This window comes from Oncorhynchus clarkii, chromosome 17, assembly GCF_045791955.1.
Source record: "Oncorhynchus clarkii lewisi isolate Uvic-CL-2024 chromosome 17, UVic_Ocla_1.0, whole genome shotgun sequence".
Classification (NCBI taxonomy): Eukaryota; Metazoa; Chordata; class Actinopteri; order Salmoniformes; family Salmonidae; genus Oncorhynchus; species Oncorhynchus clarkii.
Genome location: NC_092163.1, coordinates 10,798,644 through 10,817,710, shown reverse-complemented (window position 1 = coordinate 10,817,710; position 19,067 = coordinate 10,798,644). Strand labels below are relative to the sequence as shown.

Below are 19,067 nucleotides of genomic sequence, written 5' to 3'. Positions count from 1 at the left end.
TAGACATAGGCCATATATTTTTAGGACATGAAGATGCTGAAGGAATGTCAGAAGAGACACAGTCTACGAGTCCTAATAAGGACAGACATACCAAAGAACACACCAGGCTGAACGTAAGGGGGCCCATAGCATAAGATAGGCATGTATTATTTTTGGGACATGAAGAGGTCCTGTCACCATTATAACTTGACTGAAAGCAGATATGGGCGTTATCGAGCTGAACAAGCAGGATGCACAGATTGGGATATAATGGTGGCAGATGGACTGAGGGAAGTAACTTCATTTGCATGTGGGATGAACTCATATGTTGTATGTGTATAAATCAGAGCGAGTGCTCTGGAAAAGCGTGTGTTCCGCGGACCACTCCGGCTTGCTTTACGTTGTATTAAAAGCCTATATTGATTTCACAAGTTCTTACAGGTGTCATATTTGAACCGATTTTCTACGACAATGGCCACACAGTATAGAGACAGAGGGAAGTTTCATAGAGAACAAAGAAATTGCTTCCACCTCACAGAACTTGAGGTCCGAACAACATTTATGTTCCGGAGAAGGTATAAAAGATGGGTGAAGAATCCAGCTTCGAACTGGTCCGTCCGTTACATTTTGGTGAAGCTCATGGAAGACGGTGCGGCCACATTACCATAACGCTGTTTATATAATAGCCTCAGATATGAGGTTTACATCTAATTGTTGTATAAGATGAATGAGTGAGGATTATACTGTTTGTAAAATTGTGTAATGTGATTTTTGACTTTTTAAATGAAGGAAACTCCCAATTCCCTTTTGAGTTGAACTAAATCAGAGGACCGCCCATGAGCCCAGTTAGGGTCAGGCCCTTTTCTGCAATTCCGAATAAAACCCCAATCTTGAGAAGTCCTCAATAGACCATGTTTTTCTCCATTACGAGAGGACAAAGGTTGCAGACCATTGTTGAATCTTTTAACCATACCACGTGGTTAAACTCTTAGACTATCGATACCGACAGAATAAGAACAAGTCTTTGATATTAATTACTAGTCTGCAGCTAGGAATTCGGTATCATTGAACGCAAAGAACGACAACCGCCATTCTACAAAACATGAATGAATGTCGCTCTGAACTATCCCCTCTAACCACGACCGACAATTCTACAAAAGAAACAAACTTTTCACCAGCGATCAAGACGACACACTGAGCGCAAAAATATATATTGATTGCAATTGTTCCCGAATGAGTGAGCGTTCATGTGTAAAGGATTAGTATTTCAATTGTTATAATTATCAACTCTGTGGTGACTTCTCAGGTGACCCCCACCCCCCCTTTTGTCTAACAAGCCGCCATTTTTCGAACCATTTTTACTTAGTAATGCACAGAAATGCATAAACAAACAAAGTTAAATCATTTTAATATTTATTAAGACAATTGATGTATGGATGACTCATAGTAAAGACTGGGTTCGTGCAGATAACCAACAATTTACGACATTTGGAATGAGACTAACGTGAGGTAAAGTAAATGATTCATTAATTCGAAGACTAATTGATCAGATAAAATATCTGAAAAGTTTAGGAAATTATAACTTTGTAATCTGAATATTTTCCTTGGTGCCCCGACTGCCTAGTTAGTTACATGATTAATCAGTTTAATCGCGTAATACTAATTAGAGAATCTTTGCTAAAAACTAAGTCTTCAATTTTATGATAAAGACACACCAGTCACTGACCAATCAGATCCCTTACAGCAGGAAAGAGAAACATTTTGCCTTGTGATTTCTGTCCGACATGATTTTGATGACTGCGATTGATGATCTTCCCAGACACAGGGATCTATGGAGTGAGATCAACTGGTTGCTGGTGGGGTTTGGTCAACCTGTCAATCCTCACAGCACAGCTGCCCCACCACCCATCAAGCCTCCCCAGCCAAGAAGCCTAAAGTTGGGTCCCCTCGCTCACCACTCCAGGGTCAAAGAGGAACCTCTGGCTACCACCCTCTCCCCTCCTGCCCAGAAAGAGGAACCTATGGCTACCACCCTCTCCCCTCTGCTGCCCAGAAAGAGGAAGTCCAAGCCAAAACCTTCTCTACATGATACGACAGAAGGGGGTAGAATCCCTTTAGAGGTGTAGGGACGTTGTCACATTTCTCTCCTTGCCACTCCCCTTGACTGATTTGAAATGAGCTGTACAATAAATAGGGTGGTAACTCCTACTAGCCCAGTGGTATTAACTCCTTTAGCAGGGACACCATTTTTGGACCAAATTTCTGTGGACCCCATTTATTTTGATGAGAAATTCTCACAACACCAAAGCTAATAAACCAATAAATGTTCTCAATAAAAAAAATTCAAATGATCTCAAACATGTTTATTGTCCCAAACAATAACTGCCACTAATGTTTTGTTCCCAAAACAAAGCGAACTGACAAAAGGATAAATTAACCAAGTCCGTTAAGAACCAATTCTTATTTACAGCCTAGGAACAGTGGGTTAACTGCCTTGTTCAGGGGCAGAACGACAGATCTAGCAACTTTTCAGTTACTGGCCCAACACCCTAACCACTAGGCTACCGACAATACCACTGACATAATCCTTGCAGATATACCAGAGTGACTAAGATGTGTAGGAGTCAGAGGTCCATTTAGAATTAACAATGTGAGTAAAGCTCAGTGCCACAAGTGATTGAGTTCCCCCAGGAGACTACAGGGTGGTTTGGTGACCACTGCATTACTGGAGCCAACTGACTGTCAGATCTATTGTTGCGTACTGTCCAATCAAGAGGGCTCGTTTCAATCTTCTCTGAACCAAAACATCTGGTATTGTCATGGTAAGTACAGTGATGGTTTAGTTTGACAGCTCAGCAGGTACAGGAGACAACCCAGAACAGGTCTTTTCTTTCCCATTGTCAGGCCATAAACACTGCTTTTCAACTACTGTTGTTTTCACAGCATGTTTGCATACGTTTCTTTCATAGAATTTAGTGAGTCGTTGTCAGTAGGGCTCTAGAGTATCTGTTGGGTCGTCAATTGTTCAGTTAATCTCATTGATTTGTGAGGTGTTTACCACCACATCTTGCCCTGCCCACACCATTCATCAGGAGATCACAGTAAGACGTTAATGTCATTTAGTGGTAATATGTCCTGACCCATTCCCTGATGAGAACTAAAAGAACCAGGCCTTCATAACTACAGGGGTCCATGTCACAGACTGAGGAACAAAAGAGATGAGAAGCCAAAGTTGTGTACACTTTTGTACAGTTGGCAACCCTGATTAACAGCACAAATGGAAACTACACCTCCAGAGAGCTGCGCTGTTTACTGGACCCAATCACATTCCTTAGAATGTACCCCAGGATGAACACCACTGCCTCAATACTCAGTGACAAAATGCTCCAGAAAAGGGTTTTAATGAAACACTTTATTTCCAGATCCATAGTTTTACTTCAGCACTTGAAAGACGTCTCAAGGGTTGCAGGTGTGACATCAATGTCATCTTCTTCCATCTGTCGAGGAGCAAAGACATTTAATTAATCCTTTAGCAAACTGACCAGCATTTAGATTAAAGGAAGACTGGCTCCCTAAATCATGGATAGTACACGAGTCAGCTAGAACACAATTCATCACCAATAACTCCAGATTTCAAGTAGCTCACCAGCTTGGAACCCCTAGTTACAAGGGAAGATGTATTCTGTCTCAGCCTGGTCACCTGTAACCGTAAGACAGCTTCGTCTCAGGAAATGAAAACAACTTGACCAAATGTTCCTCAGAAGAGGGTAAAAATAACATTTTGGGGAGGGTTAGTAGAGTAACTTACTTGGCTGGTAGTAGTCATAGATCTTGACCACTGCTGGCTTTAGATTCTGTACTGGGAGCTCCTGTATGATGTCCAGGGTGATGTGGAAAGGAAGTGATGTCAGCTGTTGGGAGAAAAACAAACAAACGGGTCATTAAATGATCAAAGCAGAAGTTACTGTACATCAAAATATATTATTTTTAAATGAAGCCCATTATATATGAAGTGCCATGTGAATGGTTTCAAACTGATAGATGGTTTTCACCTCACCTCTGTCAAGTACATTAACACATGGTCATCTTTGATATCAACACGATCCACTTGACTTGAACCCCGCAGCTGTGAAGACAAGTCATTGATATCGCATGAAGAACCGTCATCCTTAAACAAAGGGACACAGACGAGGCGAGACCTCCATGGATAAAGGTCCCAACAACTCACCCTCCCCAAAGAGTCTGGATCTGGAGAAAACCCAGAGAGCATTTTCAAATCCACTATAATCATATTGGTGGTGAGCTCCTTTCCATGATATCTGAGAAAGATGATTGACAACTGATTTTAATAATCAAATGCTTGGATTATTTTAGCCATAAAGACCAGATCAGCATTCTGACTGATCCAAGCCGAGGTACCAACTAGAAGGTCAATAACCGATACACAGGTATAACAAAACTAATTCATTTGGGTCAAACCCATTCTGCAGGTCACGCTCCAAGATCAGTTAATAGAATTCATACAAATATGTCCTTCATTCTGACCGAGACTGGAGCTTCAGCGTGACTCTGGGTCTCAAAGACTTCCTGTTGCAGTCCACCTCTGGAGTCACCTGGATACTGAGCGTTGTGCTTCTGGTAGGAGTAGGGACGTTGTAGTGGAGCACCACCTGGGATAGAGAAGAGGAAGTCAGGGAAACCATCCTGTCCGAATACAAACATTTTATGAGCCAGAAGAAACAGCTTCCCTGTACTGTGTATTAAAGGGCATCTTGCGCCACAGGACTGGAGGAGAGATGTGTTTTCACTGACCTGCACTGAGGCACAAGCACTGCCCTGCACTTCAACGCTGTACTTCCCTTCTGTGTCCTGCAGCGCCCTCTCCTGGTACAGCAGCTTGTTGTTTTGGTTCACATGGAAGAGGCACCGGTCCCCACTGGGAGACCTGACTGTCACTGTGCTGGCTCCTCCTCTACTGAACACCCTGGTGGAGTAGAGAGCCAGGGCCTGGAGGGCCACCACCGTGTCCTAGACATTCACACCACAGGACAATCAGTTCAAAATGAAAAGAGACCATTTTAAAAGGGTTGAATATTTCTCACATTGAACAGTTGCTAAAGTTACTAAATCCCAATTCCATCCATTACGATGATGGTTTCTAGGCTCTATCAGTGAGCCTCACCAGGTTGGACATGAAGAACACATGCCCTGTGGTCTGATACAAGGCAATGTTTGTACTAGTGCACCATTTCAGACCACTGGTGTTTAGGAAGTATACCTGGGTGGAAGAGAAGCCTCCGTAGGCGTTCTGCTGCCTCACCAGCCACCTGACGATGCGGGAGGCGTAGCCCAGGTCAGAGGTCGACCGAGAAGAGGCACTGAGGGACGCCAGCAGAACGTAGGAGCTGATCTCCACCTCCAGGGAGGGTGAGGTCTCCGAGGAGGACTGGGACCAGTGCAGGAGACCCCCTGAGGGTTGAGGAGCACACACACACACCAGAATAGGGACTAGCTTATTCATCCTAATACAGACTACACAATACAAAGTTCTGACCTCCCCAATTCATTTCCAAAACAATTTTAGGAGCAAGTTCAGAGGGTATTTTTTTCTTAACAATAATTTAAAATTAATCATTTTATTGGGCCTCTCTGGAGTGCCAGATGGTCTGAGGGTTTGCACTTTTAGGAGTACTCCATTATCCAGGCATGCTCAATCAAGGCAAGACAGCGCTACCAGGATATAGCTCACCCTCTTGAAATGAGATGGTGTCGAGGTGCTGCAGAAGCCGGGCCCGTGTCTCCATGTCACCTGCCAGGGTGAAGGTGTAGGCCAGCAGAGCAGTAGCGTAGGTGTTGGACAAATCACTGGTGGAGTTCTTCAGGCAAGACAAGCTGTGGTCCACAACATGATCCTAGAGCACAGAATGACAGCAGCACATTAAAAGCCAGCCTGGTCCCAGATCAGTTTGGACTGGGTTCCATTCAACTTGCTGTTCTGGGGCCTCAGGCAGTTCAAATTGTTGATTAGGGAACACTTTTTGCTGAGGAACGGGATTGTTTTTCCCTGTACATTTTATTACATTGCATTTGTAAAGGGTATACTTTCTGTATATGCAGAGGTCACCAACAGATCTGGGACCAGACTACAGCACATTTCCTTTCTCACTTTACAGTAGCATACAGAGCCTAATATCAGTAGGAACATACCTTAAGGGAACATTGACAGTCGCCATATGGTTAGTGAGAAAGTCCATATTGCAAATATACGGTCCCTTACTAGACGTCCGAAAACGTTTGTAAAATTCACGGACGGCGTCGGGCCGTGCGGCAGGGCCGGATCTACTGGGAAGTCAAACGAACTCAGACATTCGGTTTCCGTTTTATAAAATTTGTCATTTTTCCGCTGTCCCGGTAAATCCCACAAGAGGGCATAAGCAATCATATTGCAAATGTACAAAACATCACGACGTGGCCTTCTCCTAAACTGAAAATATTTCGAAGCCAAAACTTGGTGAGCGTAGGTTTGGCATGATGGGCAGTTGGCCCCGAACAAGATGGCGTCTAGGCCTCAACGGTTGAGTTATGGCCATTTTTCTGGGGAAAAAGGTCCAAAATGAAAATAGAGCAATAATTTCTGCTTCACGTCAAAGTCAAGGAGCCTCTGGTGTCAATAAAAAAAGAACCAGCCATTTATCTATCGTCATTTAAGAAAAATCGTACAATGTCAAATTGGTGATGTTCTTTTTTTTTTTTTTTAACAGTTACAGATCCAGTTGCAGGGTGTTCATACAAATCTTTTTAAAGTGTGCTGCGGAGCTCTGCGAGATTTGTGATTTTCTGAAATAACACTCACTAAACCCTCCGTAAATAACTCAGTTCTTAACATAAAGACTTTAAAAAAAACTCAGGATTCTGTAAAGGCATACCCCAATCAGGATAGGAGTTTATTTATAGCTTCCTCTGCCAACCGGAAGTGCCTTAAATGGTGTCATAGTGGCTGTTTTGAAGGGTTAAAATGGTCAGATCTGTCCAAAACTTCATGTGTGATTAGGCAACCCCCATGAACTGTAAATCCGTCATGATTCCCATAACATTTCAAAGAAAAACTAAATCACACAGCTTGGCAGGAGGGACGTATTGGGGTGCGTAGAGACAGCCTGCATTAGTTACCTTTGTTCGAGCTAAAAAAGAACCGTCAGAGTTCTGAGATCTGTTCTAGTCGATAGTGCGTGGTGAGTTACGTGGCTCTAGAAGGTTCTCGGCCCGAGAAACAGCCTCGTACATCTGCAATGACTTCAATTCATTTTGACCATCACGAAAATGACAATATTTAGGAATGTCCCAGAGTCGCAAGACTAGGTGCATTGCGACCGCCTCGGCCCATATAGACGGTCCAACGTTTTTGTCCGATAGCTCATTCAAGGACCCCGTAGCAAGGAATGGAAAAAAGTGGATTTTCAGCACCAATTAGGGTCTTGCTCGGGCACCAAATTACCTATCGAGCCGAAACTTGGGATTCGGGGTTGCCTCAGCTAGGCCTACACATAACATCAGAACTGGACCCGCAGCTGGAACGCAACTACGTTTTTATTATGGTTTGAATAGAAGGCGTTGTGAATTTTGGGCCAGCTCTGTAGTATGTGATAGTTGGCTACTAAACGAGTTGGAAAAAGTGGGTTTGGTGTCAGAATGATATCTAATTGACTGATGGACAGTGACTTGCTGGTGACTATTGTCCATTTGCAATATGTTTAAACAGTGAGGTACCAGAATCACTGCCCAGCCATCCCGAGTTCATCGGGCCAGTCAATTTCTCAATTTCGCATTCCTGCAGGATTTTTATAGCATGACAAATTCGTGATGGTAAATGCCCATTGAACCATATTGCAAATGCACAGTGAATTTGCAAAAGTGAGAAAACATACCAATGGACATAATGAAATCAACACAACGAGCGATGAAGAACCACTATCAATGCCCGGCCATCCTGTGTTAAACAGGCCAGTCAATTTGGCATTTCTGCAGGATTTGAGCATGTCAAATTTCTTATGGCATTTGGCCCCCAAAAAAAAGTTACTTTTGACTTCCTATGAAATCACATTGCAAATGGACAAAACATATGCCTTATGCACAAGTAAAAAATAAATTAAAAATTAAATGGCTGAAGTATGTTGAAGTTCTTATACATGTGTAATTGACACAAATCAAAAGAATTTCGAAAAACGGTCCAGAAAGCACTTTAAGGGGTTGCTAGGTTTTTGAATTTCTCACTTTTTCAAAATTTTGATTTTTGATGTTGACTTGTATTGCATTTGCAATATGAAACCAGTGGAGCGCGCTCGCCACCGGTTGGATTTTCAAAGTGTTACACCTGGCATTTGCCATTTGCAATCAACTTTGAATGAAACGACGCCGAATTGAGTGGTATTGGACACCGTGTATATGGTTTGTCCAGTGCCAATGACTTCCCATTCATTTTTGTCCATATCAGGGGGGTGTTCCCTTACAGATCTAAGCCCATTCTTTGTTATTTCATAGGCTACTGGCAGAGAAATGACTTCACTACGTCGTAGAAGCTGTAAATGACAGTTGATGTGAGACAGATTTCATACAGGAGGCTGAATGAGTTGCCTGTAATGACGGTGTGAGAAATGGTTCCATGGAGTGAAGCTACTTACCGTCACGGACATGTTGAGCTCCAGCATTGAAGCAGTGATGTAAGCCGTCAGTGTGACTTCATCCGTCACTCCACCCTAGAAAACAATGTCAAGACACCAACTGTATCTAGCCTGTTGAAATCAAACTACGGCCGGTCTGATGAAACAGACAACCAGTTTATTAGCAATATAAAATACCTTCATTCTGTTGTTCAGGAGCTTCCCTGAAGCTCTGAAACAGCCACGTTGGCCTTGTTGACGTTCCAACCAAGTCTTGGATTGCTCCATCGTTGCCGGGTCAACATAGATGAAAGACTGGGCTTTGCCAAAGGATCTCAAGACAAAAGCAGTCAGCCTGAAGAAAGACGTGGATTCATTTAAAAGCCCTGACATCATATCGTCAAGCTCCAAGTCATGACATCACATACACGTCAGCTGTCCTATCCAGCGTCTCCATGCCAGAGATGCCATTTGATTGGTCAATACGTCATTGAAACTACCAGTAGGTGAAAAACAAGCCAAGTACTCACCAGGTGTTCCCCAAGCCTTGTCCAAACGTGCTGTACGCACCATCAGCATTCTTGTAGTTCAGCTGCCGTTGGTAACCTGCCGGTGGGTTTTTATCATCAACGGTGACCAAGCGCTTGTTCTATTCCCAGAGTTGTGCCCCAAACGGCTCCCTATATATCAGGGCTCTCCAACCCTGTTCACGGAGAGCTACCCTCCAACCAAGTTGTAATTAACCCCCATTCAACCAGCTAATTATTAGAAGGGGAGCAAGATTAGGGTTGAGTGAAAACCTACATACAGGACAGTAACAAGGTTGGAGAGTCCTGCCCTATGTAAGGAATAGGGTGCTATGAGACAGTGTCAATATTCTACCATCAAATGACTTCAGTAGAAAACCATGTGTTGGGTCAGTGATGTTAAGACATTCATATCTGTCACGCAGCTCCGCCGTTACCATGACAGCAGGGTACATCGTGGAGAAACACTTTAAAATAGAAAACGAAATCCTCTATTTGGACAAATCCAGCCCGGTTTGTGGATTTGGCATCTAATCAAGACAGATTTGAAGGGACTCTCCTACCACTAGTGAGGAACTTGGTAGCCTTTTCTAGGATGGCTGGCGTGAGCTGCTCTGTGTTCCTCAGGTACTCCAGGATGTAGATATTGGGGGAGAGCAGGGCCATATTCTGCTCCCCACACCCATACGGCATCTGCAACAGTCCATCCAGGTTGTTGAGGGCCCGACCCAGGATGTCCCCTACAGAGAAACAAGGGACTTCTGTTACAGACTGTCCTCTTCAGCAAACAGCAGCATCGTCACTGGAGAAGGTTAGTCTTCCCACCACTACACAATGGTTTATTTTACCCAGAACCGAGAGGGAAATCCTAGCAGAGCCATCCACCACATTCTGGGGAAGTTGCAGTTCCACCTCCTCCGTCAGAGCTTCTCCTGTGGACACAAAGGGGAGCTGAATGAAGATGATCACGTCAACCACCGTAAACATTCAACTTTGATTCATTACTGACCAGTAGGACACAGCAACCAGTTGTAGGTGTGGCTCTTCTCTGTTCCCTCAGCCTGGAGGAGGAGAGGGATTCATTTCAGAGGCAGTTCCACTAGACAGTATCTGTGCTACCTAACGTTAGTTCTCCCACAGCGGTAGACTACATACCTTCACCAGCAGGCTCCGTGTGACTGTGTCAACGCGTCCTCTCTCCGGTACGTTCACAACCCCATTGTCACACGCAGTCTGGGACTGGACAGCCTCTGCACTAACAGACACGTTCAAAACCCCTACACACAGTACAGCGCAGGTTACACAACATCCAATACGGTGCCAGTACACAACAGCCAATACGGTGACAGGTTACACAACATCCAATACGGTGCCAGTACACAACTCAGGTTGACATCCATTCTGCCGTTTGAACAGATGAAGACTAACCCAGGACAGAGGGGGCCATTGTCCAACTGAAGGTCTTTCGTCCATTGGCACACAAGCACGAGGAGTCCTGGACATCACGCAAGGGTGTGAGAGTGTAGTCTGAGGAAAGAGCTGGAGTCACAGAAACCTGCCAAAGAGGAACACGGGGTAAGATAACGTGGTACGCCAAACAATACAACTCAAGAAACCATCCTGGTGCAGTGTCGTACCATGATGCACTTGGAGAGGTAGTTAAACACAGTGGCCTTCAGCTCAAAGTGCTCTCCCCGGATGACTGAGTAGGGCAGGGTGAGCTCCAGGAAGAAGGGCTGGAAGACCGTGAGCTCCACCAGAGGAGCCAGACCAAAGCCACTGGGGGCCAGGCAGAAGACCTCAGTCTCCCAGGTGGTGATGGTGTCTGGGACTGTCAGGGGGACATCTAAAGATCCAGACTCCCTGGAATACAGAGGTCAGAGTTCAAACAGAAAGCCACCACGTGTCTAATAGAGAAGGACTAATTTCAACACAGTTTGTTGTTACAAATGCATTTAAGCTTTATCTAACCAGGGACACCCATTGAGGTCAAAGGGTATTTCCTAAGAAGAAGCTGACCTACAGTTTAGAGGTTCAGGGTCCTAATCTACACCACTACTGTTTGGATATGAGGCAAGAGCTAAGAGGGCTTTCACCAGAGGTCGGCCTCACTCTGCAGAGCACTTACCCAACTTCCACAAGGTCCCAAATCCATGTCTCAGGGAAGAATGTACGGACCGTCTGTATGGGTGGCGGAGGTGGAGCGGCAAGTCCACCAGCCACAGCCATTTCAAGTCTAGGACCCGCTGATCCAGGCCTAGCCATTAGGCTGTAAGCTACTACCAACAAAACATGGCCATTAGTGTCAAGTTAAAAATAGACTGAATGCTGGGCTCAGTGAGTGCATGCAGTGTTTAGACCAGTTTAACCAGGCTTTGTTATTCTAGCAAAAGGTCATCCATAACCCAAGATTCATTAGACTTGGCAATGAGAATAAGGGTTGGTAAGGACATCTCACCATAGGAGCGATAGTACTGGTTCCCCTGGTAACTGAGGCAGGAAGGTACTCTTATATCCAGGTTAGTCGCTAGCTTCAATCCCAGTGTCTAGAAAAAGCAGAACCAATTTAGTAATAAAAGTCAGTTTGTCATTCTATTCAGTTTAACACATTGTAACAGTATGGTGACTGATTCTTCCCAGAAAGAAGAGGCTTCAAGTTGAGAAAACAGGGCAGAAATATTTACCTGAAAAGCTGCATAAGGATCATTTGTCTGCTCAGACGGTCCATATGGGTGTGGTATTATGGATCTCCTTGGTCTAACGCGTAAACATGCTACTGGATCTTCAAGCTCGTAGGGAACATAGGTCGTCTCCTTGACCGGTAGCAAATGAAATATCTGGAAAGGGACAACAGGGAGGTGTGAAATGACCTTGTTCATTGGGGACCAAACAGAACAGACTGAAACGACTACTTGGGGAAACACTCCATTTTGTTGTCCGTTGCTAAACGTTTAGAAAGTTGTCCCATCAACAAGGAGGTGCTTTCCAGTTACTGAGAGTCAATAGAAAGTGGGCCTCAAGCCAGAGAATGAATCCCATCACATTTGATAAAAGCTCCCAACAGTGAACAGATCCACTCCATGTCTGCTGTGGTCACTGGTTGTATTCCCAGCACCACCAAAACAGTAGGTATGGTGGTACCACTGTTGTTCACTTCAGTGAGCTGTGTTACCTTGTCAGCATCCAGCCTCTTCCCTGGCTCCATGATGCCAACACTCTGGTCAACAGCACTGAGGCCACAGAGGGAACCGGGCCGGGCCGAGAGATGCAGGGTGTTCTCCTCCCCTGGGACAGCGTTGGAGGGTGAGAACTCCACCAACACCTGGCAGACACAGATACCATTACTCCAGGTATGATTACAGTCTGCATGGAAATACTGGACACCTTTCATAAAATGACAACAATGTTTGTGATGTACAGTCACTGGGGATATGCCAGACTCCTCCACACACACACACCTTGTTCCTGAAGCATTTCTCAGTGGGGAAGTTCATGCTGTGGGCAATGACAGTCTCACTGGGTAGCATACTGTACACCAGGAGCTGAACCACCGGCGCCATCTCTGGGACCACTGCCAACGTCAAGGTGACGTCACCCTCGGCTACTGCAACGCAAAGAGCAGGTCACTCATTAAGCACCTTCCAGAACATTCAGAATCACTTCATGAAACTCACTCACCAGGACTGTCCTGCTGCACAGTAACATTGATGTGTCCATGCTGAACTATGACCCCTCTGGACAAGGCCTGGAGGGAAAGGAAACAGTTCTCAGCAACAGAGTGGAGACGTTGCAACCTGGACTCATGGGGTAGACGTAACACGGTTAACAAATCCAGGACTCCCATTAGTAGGATACGTTAGCACCTATTCATTTGTGGATGCCCATCATCCATTTCATATAGGCTAAATTTTTTGTTTATACATTACAAATTCCAATTTGTAACACGAGCAAGGTTGGGTTACAGTGGTTGATTAGGAGTATTGGTGTAGTTTAGGAACATCCTTCCTTTGAAAGTGTCTCGGGAAATGTCTTACATGATCCTGGTCAAAAGGAGTGCAAATAGGAAATATGGTGCTGTTTGAGAGGCACCATGGGTTTGCAGGTTGTTCCTGGTTCTACTCACCAGGTAGAGGACAGCCACAGAGCCCTTTGGGACAGTCTCCCCTACGACGGCATAGCGGATGGTGATGGACACCACCTGCCCACACGCCAGTGGTTTCTCCACCTTCTGAATAGCCAGGGAGCTGGATGGTTTAATGTCAGGGGCAGCGGGCTGGATCAGCGAGAGTAGGTGTTGCCCTCTGTTGAAATAGGGGACCCTGTATCCTGGGTACTCCACTTGTGGGGTGTCGCTCACCTGGAAAGGAACAAAAGGAATCGTAACTAAAGGCCCAATCCTAAATCAACCCCTAGAGCCCGTCCTATATACAGTGGGGATCTGAGAGGATGACAGGAAGCAATATGGTAACAGATCCACCTGACTTCCACCTAGCCTGTTAAGGTCATGACCTCTGGGCATCGTTTCCCCAACTGTCCTGGGGACCCCAAGCGGTGCACATTTTGGTTCCCCCGTCACAGGAATGTCATAATTCCTATATGTTCATTAATTAAATGCACTCTGTTTAAGAATTTGTAAGATTCTTATTTGTATAAAATAGACAGGGACCAGTCTTGACAAAATTAAATAGTATTTATTCTCGGAACTCGCTGCCATGAAACCACAAACAGTGTATATACAAAATATGACATCATAGGTTATAAAATGTCTTTCCTCCTATGACCAGGACAGAACAGGTTCAAAAGTTGATTCCAACCCACTAGCTCGCTCACTCCAGACACACACTTATCCAGATTCACTTCTGGAATCTTCACCTTCATCCATCACTATTTAGAAGACAGTTCCAGATAATGGAGAACTCTACCTTATCTAAACATCCCAGAGCTAAGTTGAGTCGGTTCAACCACAGGTTAACGACCCTTTTTGCTTGCTTAAAAACCCACAATCCTCCCAAACCTAGAAGGAATCATACTTACTACGAGGTTAATATTCTCTTTGGGCAGACTGGTTGTGTTGACGGAGAACCTGGCAATACCACGACTGTCCGTGGTTAGGTTCTGTAGTCGTAGATATGAGGACCAGCCTTTTTCCTCGAACAGGTAGACTAACATGTCAGAGATGGGTGTGTTGTTAAATCGAACAGCATTTATCTGAAGAAAAGGGGGGGGGGGGGGGGGGGGGGGGGGGTTGTATGAATGAAGTGACACCACATACTGGTGGTTCAGGAAGCAGGACAAACCAAGCATCCACAATGCAACAGGAACACCATTTGGACTTACCTTGCCTTCGATAATTGATCCATGCTCATAGATTTGGGGCGTGTCAACAAATGTGAATTCTCCAATCACATAGGAGAGCTCTACATTTCTCTCCTCTGACAGTGTAATACCTGTCAAATTAAAACAAATATGGTTTTATAGGACAGTTAGGGAACCTGATCTAATGAAACAGCCAATAGTTAAGTCGCCATCAGCTGAAGTGAAATGAAGGGTTTGTATTGAGTCAACATGATGCATCTCATATTGATTGTGATGAGGACTTGCCTGTCCCCTCCTCCTGTACTTCTGCATGGAAACTAAACACGTCTCCCAGCAATTTCTCTCCTGCGTTCTTTGTGAAAAGTGCCATGCTGAAGACATAAGAAGCACAGCCAGTATGGTCCATCTAGGAAAAGCAGGCAGAACCACAAAAACACATTTAAATCCCATTCAAAATGTAGTATGTTGGTAAAAACAGCACTACTCGTTTTAGGAAAGCAGACAGACCTCTATTGACTCTTTGTGGCATGGAGGTGTGTAATCAGGAACTCCTTGTGGATTTCGCTCATCAACTGTTATTGGTATCACTGCATTGTCCACCAAAGGTCGGCACAACTTCACCCCTGCTTTACCAGGTACAGGCTGCCCATACGTGTATCTGATTTCAATTCACAACAAGACAAGTGTCAACTTCCTGCATCCAGTTACCATATTAAAAACACAAGACCTAAAGGCTTGAAGTCAGGCGTTGAACACGGTCAATGAATCTGGACCTGTATTCATAGAGCCTCAGAACGGGATCAGTTTTAACTATAGATCATAATGAACGAGGTCACATGTCAAGGCTGGGACCTGATCCTAGAACAGCCATCCTAATCTGAGATGCTTTATGACCGAAGAACCAGCTGGTCACGTAAATGCCACTAACAAATCTCAGGGATCCTAGCAGTAGTTTAAGACTTGAGCAGTAGCACTATAGGTCTTCAATTAGCATGGGTCATTAATGCAGACCACATGCATATTGAAGGACTTCCATATTTAAATAAGTGTATTAGAGGATCCTCAAATGCATAACAATTTCCAAGTGTATTATCAAATGAAGCTACAGTACTAGCAGAGGCTGCTGCCTACAGACTTGACATCATTGGAATACTAGTCACTAATAATGCTTACATACCTTGCATTACTCATCTCATATGTTTATACTGTATTCTATACCTCTGACATTGATCTATATCGCTGCACCCGCAACATGAACCAAACACGTGTTGTGACCAATACAATGTTATTTACTTGTATTTTCAAATCCTTCATTTGAAATGTGAAAGTAAACGTAATACTTCTAATAGTAGTTGAACCCAGGTCTGCCTTCGCGTAATGAGATAATTAATGACATGTAGTGGAGTTCCACATCACCTTGTAACTACAGTACATTGCAAATCACCAATAGTGTTTACTCACTCTGCACACACTTTCACTTCAAACTCCTCTTGAACAACGCTGATCTTGTCAGTGAGGTTCATTTTGATCTCAAACTTGGGCAAAACTACAGATAGAAAGAACAGCAGTGAACTTCAGAACGTTCCGGGATTGTGATGCAACATTACCGAGCATGAAAGAGAAACTCAACCTACCATACTGTTCTACCTTGAAGTTGTGGTAGATTTTCTCTCCACCAATCCACACTACAATGGTATAGGATCCTACAGGGGCTTCAGAGTTCAGGGGGTGAGAAAGCTGCAGAATGTTGCCACTGGATGTAGTGTTGACCCACTGTCCAATCCGGTTGTGATTAATGTCCTGTTGGTTCATAGGAAAGGGCATGTTCAGCAGGACACAACGTTGTGGAGAGTTCACAACAGTATACAGGACAAGGAGTCAGTTCTATCTGCAACATTCATCTACTGAAGAGGGCCCAGAACACACACACACAACACTGATTGGAAGTATTTAGCTAACTACTACAGTAGGTGGATATGAGGACCTAGCTAGCAGGAGGGAGTCATAATGCTGCAGTCTTTACACTGACAGTCAACATAAAGTTACACCAACAAGGATCTTACCTCAAGTTCCACAATGTTGTACTGTGAAGGGCAAAGACAAGAGATGGGGTCATGTTTCATTAAGAGCTCCAATGCCAAAACAGAGCATAGCTGTCTACAGCTACTAGACAGGTGATTGGCTTAGTCACTTAACGTAAACATCAGAGCATAGCTGTCTACAGCTACTAGACAGCTGATTGGCTTAGTCACTTAACGTAAACATCAGAGCAGAGCTGTCTACAGCTACTAGACAGCTGATTGGCTTAGTCACTTAACGTAAACATCAGAGCATAGCTGTCTACAGCTACTAGACAGCTGATTGGCTTAGTCACTTAACGTAAACATCAGAGCATAGCTGTCTACAGCTACTAGACAGCTGATTGGCTTAGTCACTTAACGTAAACATCAGAGCATAGCTGTCTACAGCTACTAGACAGCTGATTGGCTTGGTCACTTAACGTAAACATCACATGTAGCATTTGCCATTCAATCTCAGGGAAAGATGACCCCATACATTCCAATCTGACCTATATGAATGGAAGCCTCATGTCCTGGCTGGTTGATTGCTGTGCATAATACCAGACTGCGTTGTCCATCATAGTATTGTGACACTTCTGCATCTTGGATTGAAATAGTAGAGACTGAACTAAAATACTATTGTCAATCGTATATTTAACTCACCAGCTGATTGACGGGGCTAAAATGGGTATCCAAGGTGACGACTCTAAAAAGCACTGTAAACAGCCAACGACAAGACGACAAACACAATGAGAATATTAGAAGCATCATTTCAGGCAACTTTCTCAAGTCCAAGGATTCCCAGAAATACTGGTTGAGGATTTCCAGCCTGATTCCAGTGTACATATCCTGAGTGAACCCAGGGGGATTTACTGCATCTGCACCACATTCCTGAACAACAAGGCTCTTCAGATGTCTACCGTTTCCCTCTACAATCCTCATAATGCATGACGTTAAAACAGAGAGGACGGGACCAGACTGGGGAAGAGCATTGCCAGCAATGATGTGTTCTTTTCTACACAATTATTGCCTGATGCATTTCAAACAATACTTCCTTCAGATGTCAGTCTGACAGGACTTCATTGTAATACTGTTATAGCCTCAAATAAACAAAGGGAGCACGGTGGGGTCGTGGATAACTGTTGATGTCAAAATGGGGTCAGGGGCCCAAAAAGGTCAACGTCCCGGAGTAAACCATTACAGAACATTGGCCCGTTTCTTAGCAACCAGACTAAAGGTGTACCGGCTCTAACATTACCCGTTTGTCCTGGTTTGTAGATTGGTTTGTCCGTTTGGATGAACGTCATGGGGCTGTAGGGTTTGATCATGACCCTTCTCTCCTCTGTTGATAGAAATGTTTCTCCTCGAACCTCCACCTTAAAGTTCAGCACTTTGTCGCTCTTCACACGAGGGGCCTGTCAGGGCCGGAAACAGGGACACACGGTGAACAAACAGACCGATAACATAGGACATTCAAACGTGGTGCCGTGTGGCCCAGTTGGTAAGAGCCACTAGCCACTTCAAGGTAGAGCGTTTAACTACTGCAGGGATCCCATTATGCATTCAGCCTGCTGTAAGTTACATATATAAATGGTCTCAATAGTATATACTAGCATTCAATCAAAACCTGGTACAAATTGAAGCCCGAATCACAGAAAAGTTCTGGTAGGCCACCACTGACATTAACCATAAAATAAGCTGGCATTGCACAAAGAACCTAAGCGATGCATCAAAGCTGAGCAGTACAGTCCACTCTTAATGGAATGGTTCTGGAAGTCCACCAGTGCTGGGCTGACCTGAAACTGGACACAGCGGTGAAACTCTTGGTCAGAACTCTGGTGGAGAAGTCTCTTGTTCTGCCCGTCGGCCATCAGAGATACGGTCATGACCAGGGTCTCGTTGGGCTGCAGAAGGCTGGCACAAAGCTTGGCCTCTGAGCCTGCCTGTATCACTGCAGGAACGGCTACCATGTAAACCCTACAGAGAACACACCCGGCAACAGGAACATCAGTACATCTCTAAACACAAAGCCAGGTGAAATATATATAGGGGGATAAAGACCTGCAGAAAGGGGAGATGAAAAATTGCTCTGACAAGAGAACGTTAAACCGGGACGAGAGAAGCAGGTCTGACCACTAAATTCTAACTGCAGATGGACTTACGGTCTTAGAGTCTCTTGACAGACACAAAGCCAGTGAATGCAGGCAAAGAGGATCCATCTCCAAACCTGAAGCCCAGGAAGAACCATGACTAAAGGAGAAAAATAAACCAACAAGTCTGTTATGACCCAGTATTCCTACTGCACTGTATACAGGTTGTGTCTAGATGGGATACAGATTGCGGGCAATTGTCAAACCAGTTATGACTAGTATTCCTACTAGGAAGACCTGCCTACTGCAAGTTCATTTCCTGTCATTCTACCATTGGGCAAAGAATTTAACAATTGTATGATCAATTTCATGCAATTAATCATTTTGCCAATGGGCAGAAAGAAGAGGCCAAATGCACTCTTATGTCCGTCAATTCTA

General features: G+C 44.5%; 1 protein-coding gene across 1 annotated transcript; it reads right to left on the bottom strand.

The window, feature by feature from the left end:
- Nucleotides 1-3,638: 3,638 nt before the first annotated feature.
- Nucleotides 3,639-18,787, bottom strand: LOC139369567 (alpha-2-macroglobulin-like). The gene is made up of 35 exons (XM_071108814.1): nt 18,702-18,787; nt 18,336-18,516; nt 17,798-17,954; nt 17,203-17,255; nt 16,543-16,563; nt 16,114-16,279; nt 15,941-16,025; nt 14,987-15,137; nt 14,765-14,885; nt 14,501-14,610; nt 14,198-14,371; nt 13,287-13,520; nt 12,842-12,908; nt 12,622-12,767; nt 12,336-12,485; nt 11,848-12,000; nt 11,622-11,709; nt 11,292-11,442; nt 10,801-11,026; nt 10,592-10,718; nt 10,319-10,440; nt 10,173-10,224; nt 10,012-10,095; nt 9,727-9,903; nt 9,167-9,242; nt 8,835-8,991; nt 8,658-8,732; nt 5,729-5,891; nt 5,258-5,448; nt 4,792-5,007; nt 4,525-4,649; nt 4,208-4,298; nt 4,037-4,105; nt 3,788-3,890; nt 3,639-3,679 (listed from the first exon to the last, which is right to left on the bottom strand). The coding sequence occupies exons 1-35, from the start codon at nt 18,785-18,787 to the stop codon at nt 3,639-3,641; spliced, it is 4,389 nt and encodes a 1,462-aa protein (XP_070964915.1).
- Nucleotides 18,788-19,067: the final 280 nt, after the last annotated feature.